The 23,240-nt window shown below is 48.9% G+C and overlaps 1 protein-coding gene across 24 annotated transcripts in view; it reads right to left on the bottom strand.

The window, feature by feature from the left end:
* The window catches only part of TANC2 (tetratricopeptide repeat, ankyrin repeat and coiled-coil containing 2), a 141,458-nt gene that overhangs the window by 53,655 nt on the left and 64,563 nt on the right, over positions 1–23,240 (bottom strand). For 17 of the 24 annotated variants that reach the window (XM_085523796.1, XM_085523800.1, XM_015885745.3 and 14 more), the window contains 5 exons: positions 23,090–23,200; positions 14,224–14,372; positions 11,267–11,453; positions 4,196–4,459; positions 393–518 (listed from right to left, as the gene is read on the bottom strand). In XM_085523796.1, coding sequence (XP_085379922.1) covers positions 393–518; positions 4,196–4,459; positions 11,267–11,453; positions 14,224–14,372; positions 23,090–23,200 — 837 coding nt within the window. The remainder of the gene's footprint in view (positions 1–392; positions 519–4,195; positions 4,460–11,266; positions 11,454–14,223; positions 14,373–23,089; positions 23,201–23,240) is intronic. The other 7 variants (XM_085523801.1, XM_085523805.1, XM_085523806.1 and 4 more) reach the window with 2 other exon arrangements.

Below are 23,240 nucleotides of genomic sequence, written 5' to 3'. Positions count from 1 at the left end.
CAGCGTTACAGCAGTGCCAAGTCTCACTGGAATTAAATAGAAGGCAGAACTGCCAGCCCTTGTGCTTCTTCTCATCACTGACCTTGTATGGGGCTTGCCAGGAAGAAGCACGCAACCCTTCCCCCTTGAAAGGCCTTTGAGCAGCAAAAGGGACACCTGAATGCAAGTGAAGGACACTGTGAGCAGCCCCTGCTGCATAGGGTGACCCCAAAGGGACCGAGGGGAGAACTCCCAATGCTCTGAATGAACCCAGCACTCAGAAACACACGGGTGTTCAGGGAGCAAGCGGGGAGAGGAGCTCAGGGACCACCTGTAGGAACATCCACACAAACCAGGAGCTCATCCCCCATCCAGCACAGTGACACACAGACACACATGGCTCCTCCTCTTACCTCGCAGGTCCTGCTGTGTGCGGGCTCCGGCCACGCTCTGCCGGGGCATGCGGAGGGAGGTGCGCAGGGGGGTGTGTCGCTGCTCATCCAGGTACGCCAGGTCCTCCAGGTGAGCTGAGCTGGTGGCTGCCAAAGAGAGCAGAGCCCATCTTAGCTCCCATTTCCTTTTGTCAACAAAGCATGCAGGTGTAAGTACCATGAGTCAACACTAAGATGAGCCAAGGCTGATTTCCCATAGCTAGGAATCAAGAAATGCTTTGGTAATGGTTTCTCGTGCCCTGCTGCCCAGATGCTCTACACCATGCCCACCTCCCTCTGTTGACATATCCATTGCAATGTTGGGACTAAGCACCATTTATATTCCATTCACAACTATACCATACCAAGACTGTTACATCAAATCAAAATAATTAATCATATGACTCCTTCAAAAACTGCTGGAGATGCTGACTCCAATTCTTCACTGTGAAATGAGTAAACATTTGGGCAGAGCTCTGCTCATGCAGTGCTGGGTTCTTCCTCTGGTCCGACTGCATGGGACGCATCAACTTCACAAAGCAGAGCATTCTGGAGTGAAGAGGAGCATTCCTTCCTCCTGGAACCTAATGGACATGCACAGATCTTTCCAAGCTCTTGTTGCAGCCAAAAATAAAGTGAGACTGAGAGATTGCTAAGATGAAGGTTTCCAAGAGAGATGTCCAAGCTCACCCCAAACTGTGGGGTGAAGTGACACAGCAGAGGGACAGGATGCCATCCAGAGGGACCTGGACAAGCTGCGCAGTGGGCCCAGGTGAACCTCATGAGGTTCAACAAATCCGAGTGCAAGGTCTTGCACCTGTGTTGAGGCAACCCCCATTACCAATACAAGCTGGGTGGTGGAAGAATTGAGTGCAGCCCTGTTGAAAAAGACCTGCAGGTCTGGACCAGGCCCTTGGAATCCTAATAGAGCTGTGGTGTCTCTGTGCACTGTGGGGAGTTAGGAGAGATGGCCCTCAGAGGTCCCTTCCTAAGGATTCTATGGCTCTATGATACCAACTTATGTGATGGGGAGATGCTCCCAGCAGCACAGAGCTGCCCTTCTGCTCCCACCTCTAGCACTGTTGTGTCCAGTGCTCTGTAACAGAGCATCCTTGCAGTGTCCTCACTGATCAGCTGAGATTTATCTTTCCCATTTAGAACAGAGGAATAATTAAAGAGGCCTCCAGCCAGAGAAACAGAAGTCATTTTTTTCCTGACAGTACGCTGCGGTACTTCAAACATAATGTAAGATGAACTGATCTTATCAAATATACTATCAAACTCACAAAAGCTTCCCCTCAATGGTGAGGTTCATTCTGTGCAGCAAGACACTGCAACCGCAGATGAAACACACAGGAGGAACAAATGCCTCCTCAAAAGCGATACCTGTGTGCTGCTGCTGCAATCCTTCCAAGGTCCCAATGAGCTCTGAGTGTGGAACAGGAGGTCCTGGCATGGAGTTGTGATGCAACAGCCAAACATGGGCTCAGTCTGCTTGGGGTAAAATGCACCGCTGCAAGGTGAGATCCTCCCTGTGCATCCCACTTCAGCATATTAATAAATACAATTCAGTTTTAATGACATCATGCTGGGCTGGACGTCTGCTCTGAGTGAGCAAGGAGGAGTCGAGCACAATTAGGGTAATGTTATATTTTGGGTCTTATCTGAATTCCTTCTGTGCCCGGTTGGCATTGATTCTATTTCCCCTGGGCAAAGCAGGTGTTCATACACAGCTCCTGTGCTGCTCCTTCCCAGAGCCATTGCTGTGTCTATCCCTGCAAGTGTGCTCATCCAAAGGCCTGAATGCACAGCCCCAGTTCCAAGTGCCTCCTGCTGATTGCTGCAAGACATGCTGGAAGAATGCATGATGAAATACTGCCTGCGTTTGCCTGGGATGCAGCAGGAAGAAAGCAAACACTGTTGTAGCTTTCAGTTGCTGTGAACAATAAAAGAGTAAAACAGCAAAGCCAATGTATTTACATGGCTCTGAGCCGTACAACTGAACTGCTGGAAGACCTGGGATTACTTTTATAGGTGTTTTTCTTGGATCCAACCTCTGGCTGCTTGTAGCTCTGGATTTCCACATTAGAATTGAGTGCACTCCATCTCTGCAGAGAGGAACAGCACAAAAGCAAAGCCTGCTTTGTAGAACAGGTAATGTGATGACATAGGGAATTACAACCACCTCTGCTGTGATTTGCTGTGATCACAAGGAACTGCCCGACAAGCTCCGTATCCACTTCTTTGCTCCTTTCCATTTCCTTTTCTTTTCTCTCTTTGGCTTTGAGGTTGAGGTTTCAATTAGAACTGCTGATGACTCGACTCTGCTCTGCAAATGCAACACATCAGAGCAAGTGAAGGAACACTCCTTGTACCATGAAGCCTGGAGAGGTGATTCTGTCACCCCAGAAGTGCTCTCTGTGTCACCAACGTCGGGAGGGAATTCCCTCATCCTCTTGGTTTCCCATGGCAGCACACAGTGCACTGCAGCTGCTTCTAGAGGATGGAATTTGGAACCCAACCAATCCAATGCATTAACACATGCAGTAGGCAGCCCAGTGTTCTCCTGGTGGTGTTGGTGAGGATTCACCCACAAGAAGTGAACCTCAACCCAACGTGATGAGGTTCTGCAGCCTGAGTTCCTAGTCTTTTAGTTCCCATCACTTGTTTCCATGCTGAAATCCCATGCTTTTAGTCTCTCAGATGTGAGTGCGTGGCAGATGTTGTACCTCCACACTGTGTGTTTTAGTACTGATGACAAACCCATTTCTACATTGCTTTTTGTCTGGGGTGAGATTAAAGAGGTAATGTAATCCCAGTTATGCAATGCAGCCTGGGTTGTGAAGCACTGCTGCTTTAACAGACGTTATCCCTGCACACAGACCAAGGCCAAACCTTCCAACATGTCTATGGAGACAGATATCTCAACATCATCACAGGATCATCACAGGATCCCCCAAGTCAAAAGGGACCCATAAGGATCACCCACATGCAATTCAAGCAATACAGCAGCAATGCAAGGAAGAATAATTCCAAGCAAGAAGCTTTTCAGTACAGCTTTAGCGTTTCTAATCCTCTTGCTGCTGTTCTGGTACCAACTTGAGGGCTGACCTCAGCAGCGTTCAGACACCACTAAGCTACTGCTGCATTGTTTAAGAACCTTTCCAACAAGGCATCTGAAATTAAATGAAGAGAGTTCTGATGCTAAGCCAGAACAAAAGGAGATTGGTTGTTAGCTGATCTCAGGTGCTGCTCCAGGGGAAGCAGTGCATGCACATGTGTGCTAATGCACCCAGGGCAAAGTCCCACTGAGAGAGGTGGAATCCACAGCAATTATTCTGTAGGCAGTTTATCCTAATTGACTTCACTGTGAGGCTCTGAGGATCAGCAGGGAAGTTTGGGCACTTGGCTTTTCCCTTTGGAATACAAGAAGTGACAGATGTGGAATCGATCTCAGGTTTGAAGTACGGTGTATTTGTATTGCAAGACAGGAAGGAAATACTTTTTGCTTTTTTACATCTCCTTGCCAATATTCTTCCAGCTGCACAGCTTTGTTAAAAAGACATCACAGATGGCCAAAACAGCCATTAAAAACCAACAGAAACAGTTCTTCCCACCAGAGTTTTCCATTAGAAGTATTACGGCACGTGAGAAGGCAGTTTTTGTCCCACTAAATGATGATGACTACAGAAAGGAGATGAGGAGCACAAGACAAGGGCTGTGATATGGAAGGGCTGCACCTTGAACTATAATCCAACCTGAAAGTAAAGCCATCACACTCTTACCTGCGACTGAGTTGGGCCGTGGCATGAGGTACAGTGGGATGGACTGCACTGACTGGGACAGGACGGTCTCCAGGTTCCTCTCTGGGATCTTGTTCAGGCTGTAGGTGGAGGCCGTCATGTTCTCATCCACACGGTACAGGCACGAGTCCATGCTGGACTTCTGGGACTGCCAGGGCTTCAGGTTGCCACCGGATCCCATCTCCTTGCTGCCTTCCCCTCCATACTTTGTGCGCTCCACGTTCTCGGAGTAGCTCGTCAAAGTGGCTTGAAGGAAGGAACCACAAAGAAAATAAGCATGGGAGGAAGAAGTGCTTGCACACACAGCCACGCTCGTCATACATTCCACATCCACATAAATCAGATGAAATTGCTTTTAATGATGCTGCTTCTGCAGGAACATTCGGGCTCACACTGATAGAAGCCATTTGTAATTACAGAGAGTATTAAAAATGATGTGCGATGCTGCGTTAAGGGTACACAGCCCCAGAAACAATTAAGGATGATCTGTTAGCAGTGCTGCTGCTACCTCTGAATTCGCATCACAGCCACAACCCTTCCAGACGGCGCTCTTAGAATTGCATAACCTTACTAAATATCATTTATAAAGACTGTCTGACAATGAGACGCCACACAGACAGAACCCCCCCACCTGCCTCACGCCATCTACTGCTCCTCTGGGTGAGTTCAGCTCAGAAGCTGAATGCATTGGTTTGATTTGTTCTGGTTTTGGGATGCTTTCTGTTTAATCCATCCATTCCCCTTTGCACTGTCCAGTTCCCAAGAGCTAAGATGCTGATATATTAACACATCACTCACCATTCAACTCAACATTCAATTTCATTCCAGCCCTTCCCAAACCCTGGGTGTGCGTGTGGATGGACTTAGAGATATTTATCTCCTAAATCCCCTGAAATGCATCGCTTTCACTTAGCCCATGGTAAATACCAAGCCAAGGCCAAACTCTTTGATCATTTCTGTCCCTGGGCACAATGCTGTGGCTCTGTGGCCTCGTGTTGGTGGTGCATATCCCACTGCTGTCCTTCCCGGAGCAGGGGATGCACTCCCTCATTACCACCCATCCCCACAGTGGGCTTCACACTGAGAGATCAACCTCGTAAAGCCACCAATTCATCATCCAAAAATATGAAGACATAAAAGAAACTTCCAATCCACATCCATCCCAATGGAGCTGGGGTAGCCTTCAACTTTCACCTTTCCTATCTTTTACTCTCTGGGTGTTGTGTTTGCTTGACCACACTGTCAGCTCAATGCCTGCATATCCCCTATGTGTCCCCTGCATACCCCCTATGTATTCAGCTCTTTGTAACATATATCCTGAGACCTGAAATCCAACACATGCAGCTGATGAGAACCACATTTGCTTGTTGGCATTTAGACACCCATTCCTGTCAGGTAAACACACTGACACTTCAATGGGAGAAGCTAAGATAAAACCCAGAGAGACACTTACAGCTTTCTTTGGCTGCCAACACTGATAAATACATTTTTAACTATAAAACCTCCAACTGGAACAGCCAGGGTTGCAATGCTGGGCACAATACACCTCACTGACAGAACCTCAGCCTATTTCTCATTAATCATTTCTCATTAACCTTAGCAGAGAAACGCCAGCAGCTAAGATGTTCAATACACCAAACTAAGGGTAAAAACCAAAGTAACTATGGGTCAAAGTAAGCTTTTTCAAGCACAGATGGCAGGCTCTATGCCCAACCAACCATCACCTTTCTTACCTCTTCTCTCAAGCAAAATATGACTTCTAAGAGTTATAACTTAAGAGCTTTGCTTCCTTATCGCCGCACTGTGCTGTGTTCCACCATAACCTTGAGAAATGAAGCACAGGTTCCAAACTTCTGCTGCTGCTCACACAGCTCTGCTGCAATGTGGATCATTACAGCAAAACATTCAGGGCCAATCCTCTGAGATTTCAGGGCTCTGTGATTCAGGACTGTGACACCAGCAATGATGGGCTGTGAAAATGAACCTTAATGACAAAGAATCCCAACAGCCCACAATCCTGAGCTGCACTGAACTGTGCCAGTGCCAAAGGGGCTGCAGCAGCACCCATCAGAACCCTGTGCTTTAAGTCCTTGCACCCTTGAGATGCAAATCAAAGCACTGTCTGGTGACACAGTGGCTGTCACACTGATGGAGATAACAGAGGAAACCTTTCCTCAATGCAAAGCTTATGAAGGAAACCAACAGTTCTTTGCTGTAAAACCTCTTATGGGTCCCATCTTTAAAGGGAAGGATACAAAACCAGACGGCATGCTCTAGATTTGGGAAAGATAAACTGAGCCTTTCCCAGTCTATAGCCCTGCAATGGGTTACGGGAGAGAGCACAGAGAATAGCACTTTGTGATCTTCCCATTGCTGAATCCATCTGGAAAGCACAACCTGGGTACCAAAAAAGGCAGAATACTGCAGTTCTGGGCTGCTCCAGTGGAGCTGCTGGGCTGCAGCCTTAAGTAGGCTGAGGCTGAGGAGCACAGGAGAGATGTGGGCAGAGGGCACAGCAATGGGGCAGCTCTGGAGTCGCATCTTCAGTGCATCAGCTGGTGGCCAATCTACACTGTATTTAATACGAGTGCAGACAGAATTTGAGCCATCAAAAGCACCTGAGAGCTGTGCAGCCCTTTAAGGAGCACAAAGGCCCTGTGATGGCAGGACTGAGGAATTCATCTCTGTGCAGACCCTGCACGCCGGAGCACGAGAGCTCCAGCTGCACTTATCTCCAGTCACACAAAGGCATTTTTGCCATCCCATCCAACTCTCCTCGAGGCAAAGATCATGCCTGGCAAACATCACCTTTCTGCTCACACTGCAGATGGAATGGCAGAAAAAAGCAGTTTTCTATGGTTACCATTTAATGGCAAGCAGCAGTTATGATATTAATTATAGGTAGGGATTAAGGATAGACCTCAAGAAGGAAATAGGGATTTTGTTGCATTAAAAAAATAACTGCAGCAATGCAGTGAGTTTCAAACACTGCAGAGGAGAAACTCTTGTGCAAACAATGCAGGTTCACCTTGTTTCTCTCCCATCCCCATGCATGCCTTGCACAGAGAGCTGCAAAACTACTTCCAGCCTTTGGATCCTGCACCAGACTTATTTCACGTGGCAGGAATCTGCAGTTTAAGATCTGAACTCAAATCTATGGGTGGAGAACTTAAGAAGGTGGCCCCCCCAATGTCACAGAACCGCAGGGGTTGGGAGGAACCTCTGGAGATCATTGTGTCCAATCCCCATAAAGCAGTTCCCTACAATAGCTCATGCAGTAGATGGGTCAGGACTATCCACAGGAGGCGACTCCACCACCTCCCTGGGCAATATACAGGTATAGATACAACTTGCCATGTCACACTGGAGATGTCCAAGCTAAAAGGAAGGAGTGGACACAGACTGGACCCCTCAGCCCTTCTTGAAGCTGGAGGTCAAACCCCAGCCTGCTCCTCACCTGCTTCACTTCTCCTACAACACTGGTCTCACCAAGAGGGGAAAAACAAGCACTGCTTTAAGTCACATCACCAATCCTACTAAAAACAACAGAGATTAAACAGGTAAACCCATTTCTGTTTCAAGCCTGAAGCTACCATCAATCACGAGGGAGCACACAAAGCTCTCGGAACGTAATGAAAAATACCTTGGCCATAGCATCGTGCTGACCCTGTATTCTTTTGGTTCTGAATCAGAATTCCCTGACAAGCAGGATGAGGAAGAGCAGGAGTGTCTGTGATGCAGACAGGGCTCATAGCTACGTGCTGTGCAGAGCAGAAATACAGCAAAGCAGCAGCACTGCAAACAGCCCTCTGCAAACAGCACAGCTCCAGCTCCTCTACTGCAGGTTCTCGTTTGGGGAAACATGGTGATGAGTGTTTTTAAGCACAGCAAACACCAAAGAGATCTGTTAGTAAGGCTCCAAATCTAATCTACATGCAATAGTTCTGATCTTCCAAAGGGAAAGTGTCCCAAAATACAATTATTTAGACACGTCCCTGTTATAAAACCACACAAGTAGGAAGGTTGGACTGGGTGATCTTAGAGCTCTATTCCAACCTTGGTGATGGTTCCGTGATCCTAAGGACAGCTGGAGGAGAACCTCTGTGACAGCAATGCATAATGACAGATGAGGGGCTCTCTCAGGTTCCTAATGGCCTCGAAACTTCATAAGATTAAACAAGAGAGCAAAAAAGAGGCATGTGGAGGGGAGTTATTCATACACCAAGTTAGTTGGCTGAGGCAAGGAGGATGGAGTGTCCTTGAGGTCCCTTCCAACCCAACCCATTCCATGATTCTGCCATTCTATGATTCTATGCTTGGTAGAATCATAGGTACCAGGAGTGGTACCTACAGCACACAATGCCATTGAGACACAGTGCTGCCCAACAGATGAGATGTCTGATAAATCACCTCTCCTTCCTCCTCCTGCCACATCACCCCACTGCTGCAAGATGCAGGTGCATTAGAGAGCAGAGCTCATCAATATCCAACATTATTCAGGGAGCTCCTCCTCTGGGGAATGAACCCGGATGGGCAAACTGAGAAATCTGTAGTTCTTAGAAACCTAATTCATTATTAAGCAGCCGCTTGATAATACTGATGAGAATGTCAGAACTTGAACTCAACAGCTGTAGGGTCACAACAATATCGAACCAGAGTGAAATCCATCTCGGAGGGACCTCTGAGCTGCTCTTTGCTCCCTTCTCCAAACTCAAATCTGTAAAGAAACCCGTCTTGGTTTCCTGCCAGCAGCATCTCTTCTGCTCAGCGTGCAGCCCAGACCAATTTATTCACAAACCCATTTTTCACCCACAGCCGTGTATGTAGGAAGCAGCAACTCTGTGACAGCTCAGAACTCAGCCTTCATTGTAAAGCACACAAAACCTAAGGGAAGCCAACTGGAGTACATGGGATAAGATCCACCTACATCACAGCAGCAGCGGTGCAGGAGGACCTACCCAGTTCACTGCCTTTGATTTCAGCAGCTTCAGCATCATAAACATCTCCTTGCTCCAAATGGTCTCTCCAGTAAGCACTGCACGGCTGCAAAGGACCCACCCAGAGGGTGGTGATGCCCAAGGAGGCTGTGGATGCCCCATCCCTGCAGGCATTCAAGGCCAGGCTGGATGTGGCTCTGGGCAGCCTGGGCTGCTGGGTGGTGACCCTGCACATAGCAGGGGGTTGGAACTGGATGAGCACTGTGGGCTGTTCAACCCAGGCCATTCTATGATTCTAAGATTCTTTATGTGTTGGCAAGAGTACAGCCTTGCATGGCAATATCGGAGATGTTCTGCATTCAGCCATGCATCAGAAATGCATTTCTGCTGGGATGGATGCACAGCACCCAGCAGCGCTGAGGTCCAGTGGAGGAGCGCGGGGTTGTGTGAACACTTTTCTTTCCAGTAGCAGATTCCGAACATCAGCAGTTGGCTGCCTCTGTGCTGAGAGAGCCAACAACTCTGGGAAGCTCTTCTGAGGTTAAAGCCAGGTCAGCACTCCCAGCAGCAGCTTCTGCTGCATTGAAAGGATTTAGCAGCTTCCAGGAGAAGGCTGACTGGCTCCGGGCTCCTGTCAGCTCCCTCCTCCTCCCTCCTCCCCCCTTTCCTTGTTCTGCAAGCAAGCAGCATACATTTGTGACAGCTTTCAGTGGCAGCTGCAAAAGATGCAGCAGATTACGCCCCAAAAGTCAGCTCTTCCTACAGCTGCAATGCCACTATTGCACCGCTCCTGCCCTGCTGTTCTGACCTGGGGTTCTATGGAGCTTTTGTGAGGGTGCACTGAGGGGTAAGCAGTGATATCAGCTGTTTGGGAGGAGCAGGAGGGTGACCATGACCACAGCTTTGAGATGGAAACCTCCCATGGATTTACACTTCCAAGGTGCCATCAGTGTGGCTCTCTTCACACAGAGCAAACATAAGCAAGAGAAATAGCACCGAGGAGCTCTGCATCCAATAAAGGAGGAACGCAGCAAAGGGAAACCTGATCCCCGACCCTCCAAAAACAAGGAGAGCACAGCTGTCTGTGCTGCACATATGGACCATTCCCTTGCAAATAATTCCTGCTAACTGTTGTCATGCAGACAGCGCCCTAACAGACCCAGAGCACAACAGCTCACATCCAACCGGTGTGACGATGGCACAAATGCACACCCATCCTTCTGCCTGTGCTGCATCAGGCCTTGCAGAGGGCAGCAGAAGCAGAAAGACCTGGCTGCAAAACTCCCCTTGTTTTGCTGCTGGAGAAGATTGCACTCCTGCAGTCTGTTATGGCTGCACAGCTTCTACTGAAGGGCAGAGTGAGATGGTGTTGAAAACGCTGTCAAAGGGAATGGGGCCAAGGGAGGGAGGCAGAGGCTGTTGTTTGCCTCTGAGTGCTAACAGAAGGAGTGGGAAGCACTGGATACATTACTATAACCTTGGGATAAGCCATTTCCTTTCACTTTCCGTTGGGTTCTGACTTTCAGGAATGACTACAGAATGGGATGAGGGGCATGACAGAACCAGCAGCTCCAGCATCTCATCCCACCAGCAGTGTGCTGACACTCCCAGCCTCACAGATGTGCTGCTGGGACCATCCACATCTCCCACGTCCCTCACCTGGGCAGCTGGCACAGCCATCCCCCACAGCAGCCACCCCCAAGACACTCTGGAGCACCAGAAGCCACCAGTTTGCTTTGCTATGCAGCTCCCCATGGCTCCTAAGAATTAAAGGAGAGGGGAAAACGCTGGGAAGAAAGATGGCAGGAAGCAAGTATGAGAAGTAGAGAATGAGGGAGGAAGATGGGAGGAAAGGCAGAGAGCAAACAACTGCACTCTTTGTCTTCTACCACTTAAACACTACCCAAGACTTCACACCAAATGATTTTCACTTCGCCAATGCAGCTCCCACCATCAGCTTATCAGTGAGGAAGGGTGGATGGAGGGTGACCATGGTGAACGCCTCCCACTTGTTACCAAAGCTGCACACGCTGCTCCAACAAAGCTTGCTGCATGCACAGCGACCGGCTTGACATTAGGGAACAAGCAGAGCAGGAGGGCACGCAGCCCTGCTCACCTATGATGCCGCTGTCCCTGCTCTCCAGCGTGGACGTGGGGCTGGTGACGGCCCCGTAGCTGCAGTCCTTGGCAGGGACGCTGGTGCTGACGGGTGGCAGCGTGGAGCAGGGGCTGCTGGCGGGCGGTGAGGCCGTGCTGCTGGTCAGTGTGGAGCAAGGGCTGATGCGCTGCGTGACGGCCGAGCTCTGCAAAGAGGGAACGTGCAGAAAGCAGTCAGCAAAGGGCGGTTCTGTGCGCTGCTATGCAAGGGTGCGAGCGCTTTGCTAAGCGGTGATGAGCTCACCTTGACTAACAGCGAGACAAACCAAAGTCAGGAAATCCTGCCCAGACCTCTGTGCCATTTGCATCTGCTCAGAAATCCCAGCGGGATTGCAATTTTCCTTTTGCCTTGTAAATGTTTTCCTCTGTTCAGGAAAACCAACTGTGGACTCATAGCTCTGCTCAGAGGGATGACTCCAAAACCCCAATCAGGGCAGAGTCGGCTCTGGATACGCTGCCTCCCCCACCATAGAGGGTTCCTATAATATCCCAACACTGGGAGGGTGACTCTCCATGGACAGAACACAAGGAGAAATGCAGCAGCACAAAAAAAGCCGCTGTTCTAAAAGTTATCTGTGCAAAACTGCATGCAGAAAAATCCTGTGAGTTTATAGACCCCATGCCATGCACTGAGATGAGTTTATAAAGCAAACAGATTTGCTGCTGGGTGCTGTTGGTGACAAGTTGTGCTGTAAGTGTGGCTGCAGAGCACACTGACAATGGGTGAGCCCACCCTGCCTGCCTGCTTTTGCTGTTGCAAAGTGGCACTGCCCTCAAGGAAAGAGCAGCTGAAGTTAATTGCCAATTAGGAATTTCCTTAATGGAGATGCCTTGTATTGTGGGTGAACACTTTCCTAATGACCCCAGAGGTCTGCATTCCCACATTCACACCATCTGAACCCAGACAGACGGCACCGTGCTCACAAGTCACAAAGCGTGTCTCAAGTCAGATTGGTTTCTTCCTTCTCACTCTTCTACACTTAAAGCCCAGGATGGACGTCAGTAAGCAGAACAGGGATCCCAAGGCAGGCCTCCAAGCTCTGTGCTCCCCCAACCAGAGAGGTCCCTGTGGGGTGGCAGTGGGCACACTGTGGGGCAGCCCCCTGAGCAGCACAGCCCCAGTGAGCAGTCAGAGCACTCAGCACTGCAGCTCCAAGCTGTGCATGGCAAGGCTCTGCTGAGCCTTTATCTCAACTGCTTTACCAAAATCTTAAGCTTATCTCGGGGTCAGCAAAACAATCTGCCAGCCTTAAAACACTGAAATTAAAGCTCAGCCCTCCGCTGGCCGATAGCATCACTGTCTGATGAAATGCCAGAAGTGATGTCCTTACCAATTCTTTTATTTGTGGCCCCAATGATGCAGCTCTGCAGGCAGAAGGAAGCAGCTCCGTAACGCAGCCACGGCTTGGCACTGACTGATGTTTTATTTCTGTATCTGTATAAAAGAACCTTCCTCTGCGCTCGCTTTCAGCATCCATTCCCACTGACAGAACATTCTGTATTAATACGATTGCTGCTGTTTCATCTGCCACATCCTCACTAAGCTTCACAGAATTCAAGTCCTCTGTCACAGCCCCACGGCCCTTTGTGCCACTCCAGCAGCTCTGGTTCAAAAACAGCTCCCCAAAAAGTCAGAGAGAAAGGATTAATTCTTTGATATTCATGATCTCTCATTAAGGAAAGCGTGATTAAGGAAGAGTCCATCCAACAAGCACATCATTCCACAGCAATCTGCATTAAGGATTGCATCCTTCAGTGGGTCCAGAACCAGGCAGCTGGATGGGAATGGGATGTGCTGATGGGGCAGTAACAGTGAGAGCAGAGGAGATACAAGACCCAAACCCATTGGTTGTGCCTATGAGTGGGGCTGAGGGAGCCCGGCTGCACAGTGGAGCACTTGGGACAATGCTGGGTGCTGTACCATCCTGTCCTAGGGGCACTTTAGAATGGAGCTCTGTGGGCACCCAGAGCCATTTCTGGCTGCTGCTTCTTAGGGAAGTCAGCACTGTGAGCCCAGTCCCTGCAATTGTGCTGTGTTGGTATCTAAAGCAGAGACAGAATCCTGCAGAGTCATGCAATGACTGTTAAAAGAAGAGTTACAGCTGAGCTCCTGAGTCTCACCTTTCTGCTACCTGCTCTGTTCTTCTCTTAGCTTAAAACAAAACATTCAAAACCAACAGCAGGAGGTCTCCCAGCTTTGTCCTCATTTCAACAGTGCTGACAGCAGCAGGTACAGCCCCGGGGCTGAACAGCAGGAGGAAGAAACTCAAGCAGGTTCTGCCAACCCCACACCGCAGCCAAGACCCCGACCTTGTGCCCTTTCCCTATTCAGCAGCCAGAGAAGATACAGCAAGTGCCCACTCCCAGAGCATTTGCAGACACAGGAAGAAACAATAGGAGATGTTTCACATGGGGGCAGCTCATCTCTGGAATGCACAGCAATGATTCACTGCTGAACAAGGAGATCCAGCCTTCCACCTCACTGCAATCATTTCATCACCAGGAGACACTCAGCTGCCATGGAACGAGGAAATAACCACCATCTCTCATCCTGTATTCTGATGGGAACCAATAAAAACACTGAGCGCCTTCCAGTGTTGGAATGGCGCTTAGAGAATCCTTCAGAGGGCAGAGAGTGATGGGACAAGGGGTGAATGGTCTTAAATAAAAGAGGGGACATTCAGGTTAGATGGGAGGGAGATATCTGTTACAAAGAGGCAGTGAAACCCTGGCACTGCTCAGATCTGTGGGTGCCCCATTGCTGGATATGCCCATTGCCATGGATGGGCTCTGAGCAGCCTGAGCTGGGGGGCAGCCAGACCACAGCAGGGAGAAGAGCTGGGGGCTGTAAGGTCCCTTCCAACCCAAGCATGCAGTGATTTTGCTGTTAAAAGGAGAGCAGAGGACACATCATACCTGGTTCTCGTCCTGCACCTCCATGCTGTACTGGGGCCCTGGCTGCACCTCTGTGACTTTCTCCCCCAGGAGGAAGCCCAGGCGAGTCATGAGTGTATTTGCTGCCTCATCTACGGATGGAGGGGGTCCCAGCTCCTGCTCAGCGTCACCTGAAGAGGGAGAGAAACAAACAGGTTCAGGTAAATTAATGACCTTGGCTACTGCTCAGTGCATTTACCAACAGAACACTGTTAAATTTCCACACTGTGACTTCTGTACCCAGGATTCTGGGTTACATTCAAGTCTATGTTAATGTTATTTGATGGTCATTAACTTTAAGGTTATTCATTCCCCCAGCCGTGAAGGCATATTTACTCTTATTCTGGCTGTCACTTCTGCTCTCGTTGCTTGTTTTATTCTCAGCACCCCAGGTGGAAGCAACACATTCACCTCCATTTCCATGCCCCACCACCAAAACCCAACTGGGAAGCAAGATTTCCTGGATGTGATGAATTCAAGCCCCCATGTGCCAACTTCTGCTGCTCCCACAGAGCTACAAGAGATGCTCAGCAGCAAACCTGCACTTCTCAGGGGTTAGCAGCAAAGAAGAGGGCAGAAAAATCACGAGCATAATTTGCTGTCAGCTGCTGCTTGGGATATACTCAGGGTTATATGGGAAGTGCTGCTCTGGAGAGGTTTCCTTGTGCAACATATGGGCTGTGATATGGAGGTGAGAGCACCTCCCAACCCCTTCCAAGCTTAACAATTACATCAAAAAGTTATTCCAGATGATTGTTTCCTCGAGTTTTCTTGCCAAAGAACTAAGTCTGCTTAAGGACTTGAGGCATCCCAATAGTGAGGCTCTAAAGGGCACATTCTGCCCCACTGACCACAGCTGCTGCAGTACAGTCGAAGCCTGAAGGTCAACCTCTTCCCACATCACACCGATGCAACACTGCGCTTGGCGCAGTTGTAGGATACTAATGAGGATCTGCAATTACTCTATAGTTAATTATTCATCTGATCGTGTACAATCTGGAAAAAAGCCCATCTCCTTTCCCGCATCCTGGCTCGGGGCTGCTGCAGCTCTCAGCCTGGAGCTTCAAATAGAGCTCTCTGATAACTGAACCCCACCAACCATGGGATCAGGGATGCACCCAGACACCTACACCCAGAAACTCCCATCCAGCTCCCAATGTGCATCTCCTGGGAGCTCCCAGCCAATTCTGGGTGCTTCACCCACACCACAGTCCTCAGGAGCCCCTCTGTTCAATAAAGTCAATGCTCATGAGCACTGCTGGCTCCGGGAGCATTGCTTACATGGCAGCTTCACCACGGCGAAAGTGGATTATGGAGCGTGAGAATGGAAGCTGTCTTCTAAGTCACTGAATCCCTATTGTACCGCTTTAAACAGCACCGACGTGAACAGGATGGATTTAAGACAGAGACAAATTTAGATGGATGGCCCCATTTTCCTGAGCCGCTGACCACCCACATTTGGGCTGTGGGCATTTACCATCCCAGGGAGTCATATTCAGAACAGATACGTTTATGTAAAATGAGCAGGATACGGGACTTTGATTTCCAAGGTTATCTCTGCTTTTTTTTGTAATAAAAGTGGACTTTTAGAATGCATCCCAGATCTCTGCATTGGCCTAAAATTAGCAAATAGGCGACTGTGCAGTGTGATGTCTGCAGTGATGCATGGGGAGAAGCACTCGGTATGGGTTCCTGTACCTAAGCCATGTCTCACCCCTTTGGGGCTGGGTGTAACCCTGCCCATACCAGCCCTACAATTGCTCCCAGGGGCACAAAACTGTCTTTTGTCCCTAAAATGAAGTTCTGAGCTTGGCCCAGCTTACAGATCCACAAAGGTTGGAAATGACCTCTGAGACCATCTGAGACCCCATGTCCAACCCACCCCGCCATGCCCATAACCACATCCCTCAGTGCCACATCTCCATGGTTCTGAACACCTCCAAAGACCAGAACTCCCTGTCCCCCATGCAGACCATGTCAGCACCTGACCACTCTCTGCAGAAGAAATCATTCCTAATACCCAGCTGGACCCGCCGTGGTGCAACTGTGGGCCATCTCCTCCCATCTTATCACTGTTACTGGGAGTGGAGACCAAACCCATCATGCTATAACCTCCTTGGGGAGCAGGAGGGTGTCCCCTGTGCTTCCCCTTTTCCACACTGAATGATCCCAGTTCCCCAGCTGCTCCCCAGGAAAGCTGTGCTCCAGCCCCTGCCCAGCTCTCTCCTCTTCATGGCGCAGGATGGTGAAGCAGCACAGACAAGTGAGAACTGCCTGGCATGGCTGTAGCCCTAATCCCATCCTCACAGTGCAGGCCACAAGCACAGAGAGCCCCCAAGAGCATCCAGGGCAGCCTCAAAGCATCCACTGTTTTATTACCAACCCAACGCTTCCAATGAGGTGGGCATCACTTCTCCAGCCTAGCATGCACAATGCAACGCTGCGGCTGCATTTCATGCACACTTCAGTGCAATGGGTTCCAGGAGCACAAACCTGGCAGCAAGAAGCACCAACACACTGCAGGGAACTGCTGGTTTCCCATTACATAAATAACAATCTGTTATTAATACCCTCAGCACCAGGAGAGGTCGGGCTCAGATGAAGGAGAGGTAATTTGTCTGAGCAGCACATGTGTGGTTCTGGGGAAGAAAAATGTACGCACGCTGCCTCGCTGTGTGCTGCCAGAACAAATGGACCCAAAAATAAGACATTCAGATTCTTCCGGACTGACCTTTTCATCAATAAGAAGCACCTTCAAAACAGAAAGCAGATGAGCGCTTTCCAAAAGGCCACACGCAAGAGGTGATCCCATTTCTGAAGAACCAACCCTTCATCTTCAGGACAGAAAGGCAGCTGCTGCGTTACACAACAGAAGCAAATCCAAGCTCCAGCACTGATGTGAGATGGCTTGTGCAGGAACTGAGAGCATCACAAGCAGAGCACACCGACTACACGGATGCCTCTGATTTTCCTTCCTTTCCAACAGCTGAACACACACCAGCTGTGACCGATCACTTCTGCAATTCACCGCAGAATTACCTGAATTAGGGCTGCTGGGAGCAATTTTATGGATCCCAACAACTTACCTACGCACATTCTGGGTGCTGTGGAAGGGTGCAACTCCAGTACCTCTGGACCAGCACTATGCTGGTCTCCTGGTTGCCAAGAAAACCTTTATGTGTAGCAAAATCAGATTCCAGAGCAGGGCACCAGGACAGACCACAATGCTCAGTGCCACTCCTGGCCTCACTCAGGAACCAGGTCCAAAGGAAAAGGGAGTTTTCTCAATGCCCCAGAAGTAATTTGCAGTTCTTCCACTTCTGCCACATGGCATTGAGCTCAGGTTACCTTGACTGAGTCAAAAAGGTTTTGGGTGGAGTTGGGTTTGTAGGTATGGAGCCGTGAGTTGGAGCTCGATTTGTAGGTACTGAGCTACAAGTTGGAGTTGGGTTTGTAGGCACTGAGACACAAGCTGGAGTTGGGTTTGCAGGTACAGAGTCATGAGCTGGAGTTGGGTTTGTAGATATTGAGCCATGAGTTAGGTTTGTATCCTCTCAGCCATGAACTAGAGTTGGGTTTGTAGGTACTGACCCTTGAATTGGAGTTGGGTTTGTAGATACCAATCCATGAGTTGAAGTTGGGTTTGTAGGTACCTAGCCATGAACTGGAGCTGGGTTTGTAGGTACAGAGCCATGAGTTGGAGTTGGGTTCGTAGATATTGAGCCATGATTTGGGTTTGTATGCACTAAGCCATGAATTAGAGTTGGGTTTGTAGGTACTGACCCTTGAACTGGAATTGGGTTCATAGATACCAATCCATGAGTTGAAGTTGGGTTTGTAGGTACCTACCCATGAGTTGGAGTTGGGTTTGTAGATATTGAGCCATGATTTGGGTTTGTATGCACTCAGCCATGAATTAGAGTTGGGTTTGTAGGTACTGACCCTTGAACTGGAATTGGGTTCATAGATACCAATCCATGAGTTGAAGTTGGGTTTGTAGGTACCTAGCCATGAGCTGGAGTTGGGTTTGTAGATATTGAGCCATGATTTGGGTTTGTATGCACTCAGCCATGAATTAGAAGGGTATGTAGGTACCGAGCCTTGAATTGGAGCTGGATTAGTAATTACTAACCCACAAGTTGGGTTTGTAGGCATTGAGCCATGAGATGGACTCAATGATCCTCATGGGTCCCTTCCAACTCAAGATGCTCTCTGCTTCTATGAGTGACACAATAGTGGCCCTGCGATAGCAGCACACATGGCCAGGGATCACCAGAAGGGTTCCAGGCAGTAGCAGGGGCATCGGGTTCTGCTTCCCATCAGATCAGTTTTGTTTTCTTTCCTCCAGGAGCAGATCACAAATTTCATAACATTTCCTTGAGAAATCAAACCTCTAATTTCCTAAGCACACTGTATTAGTTTTGCTTTTCTCAGTAAAGCACTCCAACTGTCTTGTTTTGAACGTTATCATTGTAAAATACTGTTTCTCTTTAAACCCCTTAAATTCCTATTAAAGCACAATGAGATTTCCCTATGACATATTTTGCAACCCTGTGGCTTGTTGAACAGCTACCACTGCCAAATCTCCCCCATCTACAACACAGGGAGGCACCTCTGTGAGAAACCAACAGTGTGCCTTTACTCCATAGAATATCTTTACTGCAATGGTTACGCTCTCACTTCCAAAACCAGACCCTGAATGGAACTGAAATTACATCTGAAATCTATTCCAGTGAGCGTCGAACTACAACAAGAGGGTAACGGTTTGCTCAGTGGCACCCAACCTAGAATGTGCCTGAATATAAAACTGATTTGTCTGAGAAAATCAGGAATTCTTCAATGAACAGTGGGAGAATGGAGCAGTTGCATTGCAACAGTGAGCCCCCATACAGCACTGCAAGAAACGGTGCCATATATTATTTTGATCTCCCATTACATAACTGTAGGGTTTTATCCAAAGACGTCCCTCTTTACATGTGACCTGAATCCGTCCCATTATTATGTACATCTGCTTTAAATTATTCTGGATATACTTGAGCTATATTTGGAAAATGCCCTTGACCATTTCTGCATATTTCCTTCATCTCGGAATTAACGGGGCGGCTTTTTCTTTACTCTTTGCTCACGTCAAGAAGAGAAAACTTCTCCAGTGAGGGATGAAGGCTACATTGGATGCACTGCTCTGGAATCAGCCCTATAGAACCACGTCACGCTTCAGCTGTGACCTCAAGCTGCCAAAAGTAGAGAGGATGAACACCATGGAGCTCAAGCAGCGGCTCAGAGCCACCCCATGGCTCTGGGGTTGGAAGCATGCTGCTCTATCCAGGTGCTTCTCTAACAACCTGCTCTTCTCCCTCCCTGCAAGACCAGTTCCAAACCTCACCTGAGTTGCACAGCATTTGTTCTATGGAGAAATTCAAGAGAAATTCTCCTTTCCAGCACAAACCAAAGCTGCTTCCCAGCAGTCCTTCCCACTGCCAGAAGGAAGTCACTTGTTAGTCAGGAACCAACTGAGCCACAGACACACATCAAAAGCAACATCAACGCTACCAGAAAATCCAATCCAACATATGCCATGCTCTGGGTTTGAAAAAACCCTTTGCACTTGAGCACTTGGATTTACCCTCCTGTTTACACCTATGTTGTTACCCAGGTTAATTCAGTGAGGTCAGCAGACAGGATGGCCAGGCAGGTAACCCCACATCTCACATCTCTTTGGGCTGGGAAACAGAGTGGAGAATCCAGCAGTAAGCTTGGGAAACTGGCTTCAATTTCAGGCCCAAACAGCAATTCTGGAGTGTGCAATAAGCTGCAGACCTCTGGAAGATACGTCAGTATCACGGATGCTGCCCAGCAAGGCTGTAAGCTGTCCATCTTTTCCAGTCAGCATCTGGCCAACACTGTCATGGTTGGGTTCCAAGTCATTATTTTCCCAGTGATCAGCAGTTACACCATCAGTGAGATTGGTATCTAAATGTCAGCTCTGTGAATTGGACACCCCAAAGCCACCTCTTGTCTCCAGTGTAAGAATGCAGCTGTGCTGACCAAGAGAAAGGAACAGACAGGATGGGCAGAATAGTGACAATCAAAACAAATTACAGCGCTGGGAACAATATACCCACTGGAAAAGAATAAAGAAGCCCCTGTTTTGCAGTCCTGAAGAGTGATAGGAAGTCAAGGCAACTGGTAAGAGAGCAGCAGTGAAGCTTTCAGAGCACCGCATATTTTCACTGATGAGAAGCTCTCCATAGCATCCCTGTTCAAGTTCAAGTGCCTTTTGGTTAAGGGGGAAAAAAACCCATTGGATTGATTCAACCATTAGGACATGGGAACCAAGCTTATAAAAGAACGGAGCAGTGCTCCAGAAATGAACTTATCTTTAGAGCTGGTAAAACCAACATTCACTTCTTGCTCTCATAGAAACTTGCAACAAAACTAATATTGCCCCCAAATCCATATCCGAAATGACAACCAAAGTCGAATTATTGACCACTTAGTCTAGATTATAAAGTATTTGGGAATAAATACATCTTTGAGCAACCTGGTGCTCAGGAAGGTGCCCCTGCCTACAGCAGGGGGTTGGAAGCAGATGACCTTCAAGGTCCCATCCTACCCAAACCATTCAATGGTTCTATGAAATATCCAAGTTGGGAGGAAAAAAGTATGATTAATTGGATGACCAAGAGCCCCACCTACCACCACTGCCCTTTCCTTTTGCTTCTTCAGCATCCTTATGTTCCCACCAGGAAATCTGAAAGTGAAGTGTGACCTTGTCTTTGCCCATTAGCAAGGCCACAGCTGAGCACCAAGTACAGCAAAGGCCCCCAGTGCTGCCTGCATGCAGGGAAGTGTGGTATGGAGCATCACATGGGCTCAGATGTGACTTTGCACTGACCCCAATGGGCTCATCACTGATGGCTGCAAAACCAATAGCAGCATGTGCCACAAGTGCCTTCCAGCTCAATGCTTTGGAGCTGAACCTCTCCTACATTGCATTTCTGGACCACCTGAAGTCTTTTTATTTGCCTTTCAGAGAGAGGAAACTAAACCTGAGGTTACAAAGGTTAATGTAGATTACATCAGGAAGCTTCCAGAGTACTGTGTTAGCACACATAACAGCCAAAATGGATGGCAGCAGTACCTGCAATCCCTGCTATTTCCAGCTCTGCCCTTGGGCACTTTGACATAAAGGCTCATCCCACAAACCCCAATTTGCACCTTCAGGCCAAAACTGCCATAGAAGCCACCTGGCACACAATGGTGAGTGGTCTGCAGCCGATCCCAACCTGATTCTCCTATGGGATGCTGGAGGGATGCAGTGAGCAAGGGCTGATGGTTGGACCTGGTGATCCTAAAGCCTTTCTTCATCCTCAATGGATCCGTGACCTCTATGCATGCCCTCATGGCAGAACCCCAGCCTGGTTTACTTTAAGGCTCTTCCTACCACAAAGCAAAACAGAAAACAGTGCTATCCTCCCAAGTGGAGCCTGAGAGACATCGATGGCTCCCATAGCAACCAGGCAGGGAATGGCCACAACTGCTGCAATTAGGGCTGATTGCAACGATTTCCCATTCCCTCCAGGTCAGCGGGCTGGAGAACACTGGGCCAGATGCAGAGCTCCCAGTAACAGCATTTGTCAGGCCACGGTTGGTTTGATCATTCCCAGCCTTCCTACCAGTCCATGAACAACATGGAAACCCCCAGGTCAGCCCTTACTGTCCATGGCACTGTGAGGTGCCGCCCTACTATATGGAATGGAAGGAGAAAACCTTCCCCAGATGATCCCTTTCACCATTCTCTCAGCCATGCCACCATATAAGCACTGCCCTGCATTACTCCCTATGGCAACTCGCCCTCTTCCTCTCCCTTCTTTCCCTCATGTCACTTCATGTTTCTTCACTGACACCTCAAGGTACGAGGAAATCCCACACCCCGTTCAACATCACTCCAATGGCAGCAAGAGAAGGAGATCAAAAGGCAAAAAAAGACAGAAATAACAATAGGAAATGCCACCATCAGCACCCAGGGCTGTGTGTGCGTTGGGAGAATGCCCATCCCCAAACCACGGGCACATGGAGCTGGGGCAGAAGGACGAGACACACCTGAAAGAGATGCCACGAGTGGGGAATGCAGGATTTCTGCTTTTAAGCCACATTTACGACTCTAACTCTCTGCAGGTGCAATCGTAACAAGTTATAATTACTTACAATTACAGAGACAGGAGGAGAAGACATTCAGTTGGAAGAAGAAAGGGCTGCGAGGGCAACAGTTTAAGTATTACATGATCCTTGACAAAGGAAGAACACTTTTCATAGCAGCTCTGGCCTGGAGGAGGAACCTCCAAGCACAGAGACTGCTTTGTTATCTATGAACCCCATCTCAAGTAAATCACGCTGAAGAAAGCCTGCACCCCAAGCACTGCTCACACAGTTCCCCCAGCCACAAACACCCCATAGGCTCTCACCATCCGTGCTATTTTAGGGTGTAGGTTCAACAACACTGCACAAGTGCACATCACTGTGAGCAATGATAGCTCTGAAACGCGCTCTCATTCCATGAACCGGCATTAAAAATGAAATTTCAAGCCTATCCGATCACTTTCACCTCCTATCATCAATATTCCTCATCTCCTATGCTGCCCCAAGGGGGAGCAGCCATGCAGCTCTCACCTGCAGCACGAGTGAATGGGCAGCAGTGAGAAATGAATGCATGGAGCTGCCTGCTCAATGCAACGGGGCTGTGCAGCTCCCAGGCAGCACCGTATAACAGAGCTGCACTACATGCAGTGCTGCTCCTGGCTGCAGCTGCTGTCCCTCTCCAAATGCAGCACCTCTGCATGCAGCTTACCAGGGCAGTACGCATCCACGTCCAGTTTCTGTGCTGAAGAAAGTGTTGGTGAGCCGAGCTCGGACTCGGGGATGCGAGGGCTCTCAACAAACTTTGCTTTCCTCAGAGGGGCTAAGGAGAAGGAGGGGGAGAGAGAGAGAGGGCTCATGAG

The sequence above is a fragment of the Coturnix japonica genome, chromosome 24, assembly GCF_054131305.1.
Source record: "Coturnix japonica strain WE chromosome 24, WE-NBRP24, whole genome shotgun sequence".
In the NCBI taxonomy this organism is placed as follows: Eukaryota; Metazoa; Chordata; class Aves; order Galliformes; family Phasianidae; genus Coturnix; species Coturnix japonica.
This window is presented reverse-complemented; position numbering and strand designations above follow the sequence as displayed.